The sequence below is a fragment of the Ascidiella aspersa genome, chromosome 9 (assembly GCF_963924565.1).
Source record: "Ascidiella aspersa chromosome 9, kaAscAspe10.2, whole genome shotgun sequence".
In the NCBI taxonomy this organism is placed as follows: domain Eukaryota; kingdom Metazoa; phylum Chordata; class Ascidiacea; order Phlebobranchia; family Ascidiidae; genus Ascidiella; species Ascidiella aspersa.
In genome coordinates, this window is record NC_139455.1 from 4,012,486 (window position 1) to 4,024,628 (window position 12,143).

General features: G+C 34.4%; 1 protein-coding gene and 1 pseudogene across 1 annotated transcript; one reads left to right on the forward strand and one right to left on the reverse strand.

The window, feature by feature from the left end:
• Nucleotides 1-1,255: 1,255 nt before the first annotated feature.
• Nucleotides 1,256-5,834, forward strand: LOC146131958 (uncharacterized; annotated as a pseudogene).
• Nucleotides 5,835-8,870: 3,036 nt separating this feature from the next.
• On the reverse strand, nucleotides 8,871-10,714 carry LOC146131959 (sterile alpha motif domain-containing protein 3-like). The gene is made up of 7 exons (XM_083397156.1): nucleotides 10,469-10,714; nucleotides 10,003-10,258; nucleotides 9,802-9,892; nucleotides 9,542-9,715; nucleotides 9,188-9,409; nucleotides 9,011-9,110; nucleotides 8,871-8,893 (listed from the first exon to the last, which is right to left on the reverse strand). Exons 1-7 carry the CDS (start codon nucleotides 10,677-10,679, stop codon nucleotides 8,871-8,873), a joined length of 1,077 nt encoding a protein of 358 aa, XP_083253282.1. The 5' UTR covers nucleotides 10,680-10,714.
• Between the last annotated feature and the right edge of the window lie 1,429 nt (nucleotides 10,715-12,143).

Below are 12,143 nucleotides of genomic sequence, written 5' to 3' on the forward strand. Positions count from 1 at the left end.
ACAACGCTATGATTTTATTGCGACGTGGCCTCGGCGCTTTTCGGTGGCATGTGCGGTTGCTCTCGTCTTTTCGGGAAAAAACAAGATGTGTAGACAATAGGCATAGTAGCGTCTTTCAGCGATATTCTTCATACCGGGTCAAACTAGGAAACCGGCCCACTACTGTAGAGGCTAACCTTATTACTTTTTCGTGCTTTCAAAAGATCTGATTTTCGCGTTATTTTACAGGAGTTAGTTTATTCGTCCAGCCGATGTTATTTTTACCTGAATTATGACGTCACGCAATGGTATACTTTTGTGACGTCATATCTGAAAAAAATCCATGGCCCTCCCCAAACTGAAATCCTAGATCCGCGCCTGAATTCACTTACTATTTTTTCTTCACTTCAACGTTTCAGACACTTGAATGGAACTTCAGGTATTTCAAAACGAATTGTTTAAAACAATAAATAGGCTTCTTGATCTCAGGGTCGCACAACCAGTTTTAAAGGACGCGATATTTATCCATTTTTCACAATGTTTTTCGTAAAACTTGACCTTTTTTAAAGCCAGAACGACCAACCTTATGCAAAACACAAACCGCATGTTGGTTGCACAACAACTTTTCAAATACGTTGGTTGCACAACTTCTCAAATAAGAAGCACGCAATGAGAGATTTTTTCATCACTGTAAACTACTAGCGACAAAAAAGGCCAAAAGCGCAGCGACAAAATAATAAAAGAGTATAGCTTAAAAAATAAAACGCGGGGAACACCAAAAAGCTTAGGAATCCTTGGTGTTGAGTATAAGAGTTAAACACGGTGTTTATAAGTCGTATTTCGTCGCGCGCACAAAGTTCTTGCATTTTATAGGTCAAAGAACACTGCACTTTACATATAAAAAACAGGTGCGCACTTGAAAGAGCAAGTCAGGTCGGCGTCACTGAGTAAAAAAGAGAGCGATGGATTCTTAAACTTGAGTCTATAGCCACTTCCTGTAATGAGTTCTAGCCACATCCCATTTAACTTACAAAACTACAAAACGTTCAAGAATCTCAACAAAATTAAGTGCACTTAAAGTGGCACCCATAAGTACCCTCGACAATCCAGTGCAGAACTAATTGGCTAAAGCAGTCACTTCGGAACAGGGTTAAAACTAAATGCTAGTGGCGTTATTTTGATTCGTGGGCCGGTCTGAGGTAGGCTGCTTTGTAAAAACTTTGATCGTTGCACAGTTGGAAGTTAATCGATATTCCAAATATTATGTTTTTGCGCCATGTCGTGAGGCATGAGTCGTAAACAGCGAGTTCGACAGTTCTACGATGAAGTCAACGCGATACTCGAAGCAATCGGCGCAGACGCGTAAGAATAGTTTTTCGGAAAGCTTCATAACTGTAAAGTGACATCAGAGTACAGTGTTACAGAAAGTTGCATTGCATATATCTCGACTTGTCATTGAACTAATTGATTGCTAAAAAAGGGTGTTAATTTCCCTTACTATCTTAAATTCAGTTATTTGCAGGGATGCTACGTTAGCGGTGTCGTGTCCAATTATTGAGGAATTTAAAACATTTTTACACACAGTAAAAAATGACAATGTCCTTCTATGTTAACGTGCTGATAAAAGTAACGGTTTAGAAGTATAAACCCCAAATAGGAACCGCTAGCTATAAGCACAACATTTAGTTAAAAAACTCAAATATCTTATATCAACCATCACTTTGTGGCCGAAAGTGTCTCTTTTTCCATGTGTGCTAAAATAGCTGCCGGGGTCGGGCCACGAGGCTTTTCGAACACCTAAAACTTAATTTTATTTATATGCTATTTTATTTTTATTGTTTATGTTTGGCAACTGAATTACTTTTATAAACGTTAAATCACGTAATTTTATGACGAAGTCTGGTAACTATTATTACTGTATATACTGTATATAGTCACTATTAAAAACGGTAGAAAAATAAATTGTTGCTGTTATGACTATTTTCTAAAGCGGTAATCAATGCTTTATTCTAACAATATGCAATGGTTAATGAAACCTCCAACTGTGTCTCTCTTAAGGTCGGAATTTGCCAACACACACGAAACCAATATCGGGAGGAGTTCCTCGGATCATGAAAGCGAAGAAACTCGCGACCGTAAGGTTGACTTGAAAAGCATCGAGCATCGTCGGCAAGGTTGAACACTTTCTTTCTGTTAGAAAAGGCGTTTGCCGTAAATCATGTGTATTTTAATGCTTACGGTAAATGTGGGACACGTTGCTTACACTTATGGTAAGTCTTATAACATGGCTTTTTGACCGAGCGTACATGGTCGCCTTTGTAAGGGACCCACAAGATAATTTTCCGTTTTCTCAACAAAGTTATTTAGTTCAGTGATTATTCAATCGCATGTGTGCCGCGACACACTAGTCAGTGTGACTGGAGAGATTCTAAGTGTGCCACAATACTCATTCTAATTTACGAAAACAAGCTTAATATTGCTAATGTGAGACCTGAATAAACGCTGTCCAGTCAAAATCTGTTAATGTTAGTTTGTCAAGAATTGGTATTAGGCCTATTGTTTAAGTAGATAGTGTACCGTGATAATTTTACCATTAGGAAAATAAGTTCTTCATTTTACTCATATTACCATTTAGGCAAGAATGTGAGACTTGAATTCACACTATCCAATGAAAACTGTTAAGATTTGAATAATAACGATTGTTAGGATTTGGTAAATGAAGTGTGCTGCGATTTTTTTTTTATTTACGAAAACAAGCTATTCATGCTACTCGTATCAGCATTTTAGCAAGCATATGATACTTGAACGCACACCATTCTTTGAAAAACAGTTATTAATATGGTTTATAACGATTGCTAAAATCCGGTTTTATTGTTTAGGTAAGAAGTGTGACGCGACCTGTTTTAAATTCTTAGTGTAACGCCGACTAAAAAAAGTATGAGAACCACTTCTTTAGTTCCTGAGAGTATCCTCTTTCAAAAATCAAATACAGAGGGGATACCACTTGTTACTGTTACTGGTCAATTAGGCTAGTAGCATTACTGGACTGTTCTAAACAAATTCCGAGAATATCTGCGGTGGTAGATATATTTCGGGTGCCGCCTGATCGTTGTTAAATCGATATAAAATTGGCGACTCAAAGATAAAAATACAAAAAAAATAGAATAAAAAAATCTCTTTTTAATGATAAACCGAATTTCGAGGAAATGTTTTTTTAATTTGGAAACCAGCGCGAATTTAAATCGTTGAATTCTTAAGGCACCAAAATAAATTGCATTAAGGCAGATTTATTTTTGGATTGAAATAAAACCACATTACCAAGTTAAACACTTGGGAGTACCGAACCAACTTCCATTACGGCAGACTTGCCTGATTCAGAACTGCTCAGTGCGATCAAAACAAGAGAACTGGAGAAACTCGAGAGCGCCATCGAATGGGCGATTTTCGACGGCCATGACGTCACTCTGAGGGAAGAAATATTCGAGGCGAAGAATTGTCGGAGGCAAGAAATAAACCTTGGTAAGGAAATCGACGTTTTGTTTATTGCAAGAGATTGAACTTCAAATTACTGTAAGCGAACTTGAATTCAAAAGAAGTTTGCAAATGGTTAAAAAAACACTTTGGTTGCGATTAAGTAAGATCAAACTACAATAAGTTCAATTAGAACCGAATATTCGTTTGTAAAAAATAACTTTATGTTAGTGCTAGAGGAGAATAAACAGCTTCTTAATTTTATTTCGTTATTAATTTATAATTTGTGGTCAGAAATGGAGTATAACTACAGATCCTCAGTGATCTCGATTTTTTCTGGCTACTTCTTCCAGTGTCAAACTGTTTTATAGGTGTGATAATCCAATATTTAAGATAAGGCGAAATCGTTCATTTCGGGACGGTATCAGATAAGATATTTCAAACATATCGTTCCTCGAAATCCGTCATGTAGTGGTTAAATTCCTTAAAATCATAATATATCGTTTAATTTCTTAAAATCCGTTCAAAAATGTTGTGAATGTTGTGACTCTTCGGTTTCGTCGAGCGAAACCCATTAGTATCTCACAAACGTGTTTCCAATATAAGCCGAGGACTGAGTCGTCTGACAAACTCAAATTACTTCATCAAACACTGAGGCACCCTTGATAATTTACTATGAAAATTTCTGTGATGCCCCAATTCCTTGGTGCCTATGAGCATGTTCTTGTTTTTCTTTAATGCCTTTTCCAGCCATGATAAATCGCCAAGCACAAGCTGGTAATATAAAATAACATTTCGAGGTGATTTCAAACAATGTGCTTATCAAGCAATCAGGCAAATTCTGTAAATCGAGTGAAACAAAAAGTTCACCAAACTCCAAAATTCTCCTTCACAATATTGTTTAATTATAAAACCCGCTTTATTTAGATCGGGTGCGTAAGGCAGTGCGCGACATTCGACCAAGCGTCGTTTCCGAGTTAAGGAGCTACTCGAAACCACCCAAAGCTGTTCATGACGTCATGTGCTGCGTCTACCTGCTTCTGGGCGTTGCAAAAGAAGAAGACCTAAAGGTAAGGAAACGGGGTTCGACTGTGAGTCTCATTCAGTGGTTACAAAAGGGAAATTTTGTATTGACTTAAGTCTATTACTTCATTGCTGTAAAACAAAAGAATCGGATTGCTATATATTAGGTTTTAAGGTAAAATTAATTTTCCTGTTTTAGGCGTTTTTTTCTCATAATTTTTTCAAAAATAACACTTGTAGGTACTTTTCTGTTTTTTCGAGATAATTATTTTTAGATGAAACTTGAATTTTCGTGCTTTTAGACGTTTATATATTTTTAAGATTGTCCTGTTCATTTTTCGTTTTATTATTCTCACTTTTCTTCCTTGTACAAAAATCCAGACGTGGTCTTCCATTCAAGCCCTAATGAGCCAGGGAGGAAAAGGCAACCTCAGGAGGCTGATCGAGCGACGGCAAGCGGATGACGTCATCAACAATGACGTCATGGAACGAGTGACGACGCTTTTGGGCTCCTACGACTTTCAGCACATTTACGACGTGAGCGAGGGGGCCGCCATCTTTTACGTCTGGGTGCGTGTTTTTTACTTTGATATTATCTCGATAGCAAACTTAGTTACATACAGTGTTGTAAACAAGTCATTTTGTAATGTTTGAAGTCCCAGTCAAGTCATTTGCGAAATAACTTGTGTCCAAGTCAAGTATTTTTTGTAAGGAATAACAAGTCGATTCCCAGTCCAAGTAATCAGTTGCCCAAGTCAATTCCCAGTTTAAAGTAACAACAACACCACATACAACAATTGGTTACGTGCAAAAATTGAGATAACGTAATCGATTTTAACAAACAATATTAGAAAGACTTACGTCAAGTCAAGTAATTTAAAAACAATGATTTAAGTGCACTCAAGTCTTTGTAACACTGGTAACACCCTTTAGTTAAGTTGAACAAGTTTCAAATGTTCATACGAATTTAATTATGCTAGTATTTTTAGTGTATTTTTTGTTATTTTATTGTAGGTGATAACTTTATTTTTTGAAAGGGTTAAAATCCACTAAGTTCGTTTTAGGGACATTAAACAAAATAATCACTCCAAAAAAAATTCTGTTGAAATGGTGTTTAACAGTATAAATTTCTTTAACTGGTTATTTTGTCACAGTAAAACGTAATTTTGTATCTGGTTGGCGGTTGTAATTTTGGCCAAATATTGCTCACTATTGTCGAAATAAAATATAGTATCCGACAATACACAACTAGCATACGTGGCCTCAAAGTGTTCTATAATATTTAATTTCAGATCACCGAACTTCTGGAAGAAATAAAGGTTGTTCGTGAACACGAGTTTAGTTTGGTCGACGATCTTTGATCTTAAAGATTTGTTGGACTATTCTCATCTGATGAAACGACGGTTTATTTCTACTTGAATTGTGTCCAAATATCTCTCTTATATTTGAGATTCATGTCGTTTCGTTTAATACAACATGTCGTTTCGTTTATTACAATTACCATTTACTTGTTTTCAATCGGTTTGCATGCTAAAGCAACATTGCGGAGAAATGAGATTTTAGAGCTTAAACTGCATGGGGGGACCGTGAACTAGTTTTAGGGGATCCATGACGGCCTAATCGAAATATTAGTAAACTAAAAATAAAACGATTTTGCACTGAATGTGTGAATACTCCATTTCACTTTCACATTTTTTGGACCGAAATCAGCAGATTTATGAAGTCTATTTGTATTGTGACAATTTATGAGGTTATTTGTGAATTGTTTTGCCTGTCGTGGTCCACGCGAGCCCCCAAAAATGTTGGGGGTCCGCGGTAAAAAAGTTTAGGAATCCTTGTTCTAGAGCTTTGCCAGAGGTCTGCATCTTCTGTGGGAATATAATAGGGGCGACAACGCAGGACTTCGCATTGGAGTCGACTGTACACTGTAAATGAAAAACTGTAGAAATTACCACCTACAAAGGTGGTCCAAGTTATACACCCCATGTGTGGCTGATACCACCTTGAAGTGGATATTACCACCCGTAGGAGTTGGTGGGAATATCCACCCAAGTTACTCGGTGGACTTTTCCAACCTAGAGAGTAAACGAGTTCAGTGGAATTTACCACCCCGCAATACGAGTAGTTGTGTGAATTTCCACCCAATAGGTAAATTCTTGTGTGGAAACCACCACCCCACAGGTGGTCCATTTTAAACACCCTTTGGGTGGTTTAAACCACTAACAGTAAAAAAACAATCCTCGATATTATAAATAAACCCAACCTAAGAGATGAGTGAAAAGCATTGCAAAATCTGTCTCAAATATTTATTAGCTAACCAAGAAATAGCAACACAAGGCATATTCGATACACATAAAATGATGACAATTCAAGAATGTGTTACTGTATAATTTTAAAACAAACGTCAAAACATATGGCACAAATTTTTGTTGTACACTTTCGATTATACTAGTACCAATTAGCATTGTTTATCTAAAACATCATTTCAACATTAAATTACATTTTGTTTAGGAGACGCTGGACAGCTAGGTCTGTGACTTGTTTTTTTACACCAGATATGTATAAAAGGAATTCCATAGTATGTTTTAATGTCTTGGGGTATTGTAAATCAAATATCCAATAGGCAGCCAAAACTAGTAAGGCTGCCTCTTGAATATCTTTTGCAAAGCATAAAAATATCCCCTGAACAAAAATGCGAACATGTCCTTCGCCAACAACAATACATGGATATGGTGTTCGTACAGTTAGTCCATCAACATCCTGAAATAAATAATGTATTGAATTATTTTAAATAACAAGTTTTTCCCTTAAAGCACTGAAAAACCTTTTACATTACAGATCTAAAATGAATTGATTCCAAAATACTCCTATTACATTTTAATATGGAAGTATCACAAGACATTATTTTGGGCAAATCACAGGGGGGCAAGGTCATTCCACGTTCCACCCCCCAAAATACATGTTTTAATATAACAGGGAAACCCAAAGTGTGTGTGTTTTGCGCCAAACTTGACTTTTTGGTATATTTCAGTCCTTTTGAGGATTATGTTTGTTCCAAATTCCGGGTGCATGCAAAGGCACTTAAAAAAAGTGAATTAAGAAAAAGATTTTGAAAGTTTATGTATAGAAGTGCTTTTCGACCTTTGGCAAAAAGTTTCCGGCCTTAAAATTCTACCTTAATTTCAAAAGTACAGCATGAAGAATATGAATTACTTTATATTAAGTAATGTGCGACCTTTTTTGTACACCCAATATGTTATTTTGTTCAAAAGTTATAAATTTTGCTAAATTCAACCCCAGAAAAGCGTTTTTTAACCTGTTTTGTGGCCATCTCCTTGAATGTTATCATTCATGAAGGTTACTTTATATTACCTAGCAAAATACGCATCGAATTAGATGAAACTAAAGTGTATTCTATTTATTTTTGTAATGCTTTTTATGTTCCACAGACTTTATTTTCTCATTTAGTATGTACACAGTCACACACATGAAACATTGTTGTTGTGGTCAATAAGAAAATCCTAAAGGCAAAATTATATCTAAATATATATATACCTTTTCATATGAAATGTAGTTCTTTGTATCTTCTTTAAAAACAACTGGTAGCCATGAAAAAATCATTGCCAAACCTAAAAATGTAATAAAATTAGTGTACAGCATTGGTAACCAACTTTTACAACTAAACGTTTTTCATATAAAAGAACAAATACACTCAATGTTTTATAAAGCAGGTGTAGAAAGCACTAGAATAAAGTTACAAGTTTGAATAGCTTTTTTTAGCGAAGTCATGTTTGCATTTGATAGAATTCATTTAAGACCTCCACAGCTGATATTTGTTAATTACAACTGAAATTTCACCAGATATGCAATTTCCGTGAGAACTGGAAATGCACAATATTATGCAATTTTCTTTTATAACATTCTCACTAAAACAGTTTACTAAATAATAAAAGGATACAAACGACCGATATCATTTTTTTGGACCGATACCGATACCCGATTTTTTACAATTTTGTCAACCGATACCCGATACCCATTTTTTTATATAACTTGGAAATGTTTAAAACTTGATTTATTGAAAGTAAAATCCAAATAACGTTTTAGTTTATATATATACCTTTATTAATTATTAAACTATTATTTAATGCCAAAACCCAAATTTTTATTTTTAAGTATTTAAGTTATTTGTTCTATAGGAAAAATTATATCATATTTTCATACTAAAATATAGGTCAAAGTATCGGCCTTAATTTACTGATACCAATATATTGGTAGAAGCCAAATATCGGCCGATATTACGGGAAAACCGATATATCTGTCTATTTTTAATACAAACCATGTTTCTGTATAGCAGACCATTTTGCCAGAAATTTTTGACAAGTATGATATGCTTAGGACTAGGTATAGTAATCTTTTGAAACTAAACCAAGGAAAGTAATCCGAAAAATTTGGCTTACATTAAATTTTTATTTCTAATATATATACCTGACAACGTTTAATGTTGAAAATTTGATTCTGCTTATTTCTAACCCCATACTGTTCAATTTTTCCTTGACTTCTTTCTGAAGAACAGCAACATTAATCTCCTTCATCTGACTAATGTCTTTTTTAAAAATTCTTTCAGCTTCACCGAACACCTATTAAACGATTCTGTTTTAACTGAGTGCTATTTAAAATACTTGCCTTAATGTAATAGTCTTATGGTTTAACTTACAATTGTTGCTAAGTGAAATCCTGGATATTTTTCAATTAGCTCTTCTACAAGTATTTCTCCCTTTTTAACTTCCTTGCGCCTATATTGATAAGTCCGCATCATACGATCAAGCATAACGGCCTCACTTGGAGTACTTTTGCCATACTCCTCTTTCATTGTTTTCATGTGCTGGTTTATGCTGATTTCATCTTCAAATACCTCACCATCTTCTGTGTCTTGTTTCTAATAATTTAAACTACTTTTGAAAGAAAAATCTGATAACTGATTTTAAGCACTGTCACTCAATTCCTATACAAGTATATCAAACTGTTTATTGTTACATGGATTCTTCTAAATTTCAAAATAACAACACACCTTATCACAAAAACTGCGCTTAGCAGGGGTGAGCTGACAGCCGTCTTCAGAACCTGAAGCTGATTCCATTTTTTGAAAGCCGTATTTACGCTTCATGGCTCTCACTTTACTGTTTCCTAACATTGGCCGACGGGCATCTTTAAACCTCTGCCTTAGGCTAATCAACCACGTTCCCTGGTCAAACCAAATACGACTTAAATGCCTATATTTTTCTACTATCAGAAAATCAGTAAATATATTTAGATTGATAGCAAACTTACAATTGCATTGTCATTATTTTTGTCAGCCAGAACAGGATACTTCTCTACAAGTTTCATGCAAACTGTTTTGTAAGCAGTTGAAGATGGATACCTTTAGTAGCACCAAAAAATACAAAATAATATAAAAATACTTTCAAGTTTAGTAAATTTTTACTAATTCTATTTAGTGTTTAACAATTTTATTACACCTATTTGACTTACATTGTGTGTGGTGAAATTGAATTATAGAGACATTGTCCAATTTTTTTTCTCACACTTGACGGTATTGCTGATGTTGAACTTGTTATTGTTTCCATAACCTTCATAGGAAACATTGGAAGCTTGTATTGCAATAACCATTGAAGGTTGTTTCCGACAACACTATCTCCTTGGGAACTGTCTGAAACACTTTCTTCTGAGGTAATGCTTTTGTCCTCTAACGAAATTGGTATTGTGTCAACTGAAGAAATGCTCTCATCTATAAATAAACAAAACTTGTAATTTCATCAAAATGATTACTTTATAACGATGAACAATTTGAAAAGGTTGACACAATTTAAGTTTTTGGTTGTTGACTTAAAACAAATGCAATTCTTTATTACTACAGGAATATATAGGACAGGTATTTCTATTTATTGTTACACTTACATTAAAGAATTTTTTATTTACAGACAACAAATAACTATACCAGTAAGCGTTGCTAGCAGTTTTCCTTTGTCTGGTAACTCATTAGGATTGTCAATATCAACCCATTCCAAAAATTCATCATTATATACTTGAAGTTCTATGCTTTTTACTATACCAAATATATTCTTTACTTCTTCAATCACAGCTTCTTTTGATAGACATTTGATAATTTTTTTAAATTTACCAAACGTAACATGATAACTATATTCCATAATTTCAGCTTTGTGCTAAGTTCTAAAAAATAGTAAATAACTGTGCAAAATATATATATACAATGTAAGGGGAGATGTTTGTAAAAAAGAAATCAAAATGACATATTCACATAGACTTGTCCTAAAGATACTGACCAACCAAGGCACACATATCAATATTACACTGGGAGCCTTTGGTGTAATAAAACATTTATAATTACTTAAAATTTGAAACAGTGTACTTTAGTTTTACAAAACTTTTTTCATTAACTTTGTAAACATCAAGAGCCTGAGAAGAGATTTCCAAACCTGGCTCAAAAAACACTGTTTTGGCAGTTTTTTTTATAACATAACTCTGAAAATGTTTATCAAAGTGTAGAGGCTGCAACACTGTTGAACACATTACATAATATTCTTTACAAATAATTATATTTTTGATTTGTACAAATACTGGAGAATCATGAACGATATCAATTACAAAAACATATCCCTTACTGTATTTGATACCATTTATAGTAACTGAGGAACATTGAAACAAGTTAGTGTTCAAAGTAACATCAAAAGTTTTTACGAGAAAAGAGGAAATTTCTGCATCAAGATTTAATAAACACACTGTTTCTCTGCCAGAAACGTCTAAATTATCTAACAGACAAGAATTTTCACTGTATTCGAAACATTTTTGCATCTGAACTCTGTTAGCAACACTATAGCAAATATTTTTTAAATTTCCAAGATTTTTGGCAACTCTTTTAAGTTTTTGATGGAAAGACTCAAAGCGCATACACCACAGATGTCGAAGCGGGACATAATATTTTATAAGTCGAGGATAATGTAATAAATAATGAAATTTGGGCTTCAATAAATCTGGAGCAAAAAGCAAAAACTTAGAGTAAAACTCTTCTATTAAATTGTTTAAAATTATAGTCATGCCAACTTCAATGACTTGTGAAAATACGATTTCAATAATTTCGGAAAGCAAGGTATACAACTTCCAACCACTATCAGAGTGTGAGATAACATCTCCCAAAATAAAAGGTAGTAATCTAAATAAGCACCATGATTCACTGGCTGATAAAGCAAGTTTAAAATTTGACTGAACTCTGATGCCTCCACTTACAATAGATTTAGGTTTATTTTTGGCATCTGTGGGGCCATAGTGAAATGACAAAAGCCTCAAATTTATGTCAGCAGAAGAAATTATGCCTGAAGTGTGAAAATGCCTAAACAGAGATTGAAGGAAATATGAAATAACACCTTCCAGGCAATCATGCATAATATCAGGGGGAAATGCTGAAACCGGAGAAAAACCAACAAGGCCATTAAATGCACACTGTGATGTCACTCCATACACACTACTAAGCGAGATATCTGAAGTAATTGCATCAGTATGTGCCTTGTGCATGGGTGAAGTGCGTAATCTAAATGAATCTTCAGAAAATTTAGTTTTAACTTCGGAATATGAACACATACAAAATCGACAAATTC

What these genes read in the sequence shown, in the direction of transcription:
- LOC146131959 (XM_083397156.1), bottom strand. Translation starts at nt 10,679, where the DNA reads ATGGAATATAGTTATCATGTTACGTTTGGTAAATTTAAAAAAATTATC. An exon ending in TCAATTTCACCACACACAAT is followed by an intron (nt 9,893 to 10,002) that starts GTAAGTCAAATA and finishes GTGCTACTAAAG; the next exon opens with GTATCCATCTTCAACTGCTT. An exon ending in GATTTCACTTAGCAACAATT is followed by an intron (nt 9,111 to 9,187) that starts GTAAGTTAAACC and finishes ATCGTTTAATAG; the next exon opens with GTGTTCGGTGAAGCTGAAAG.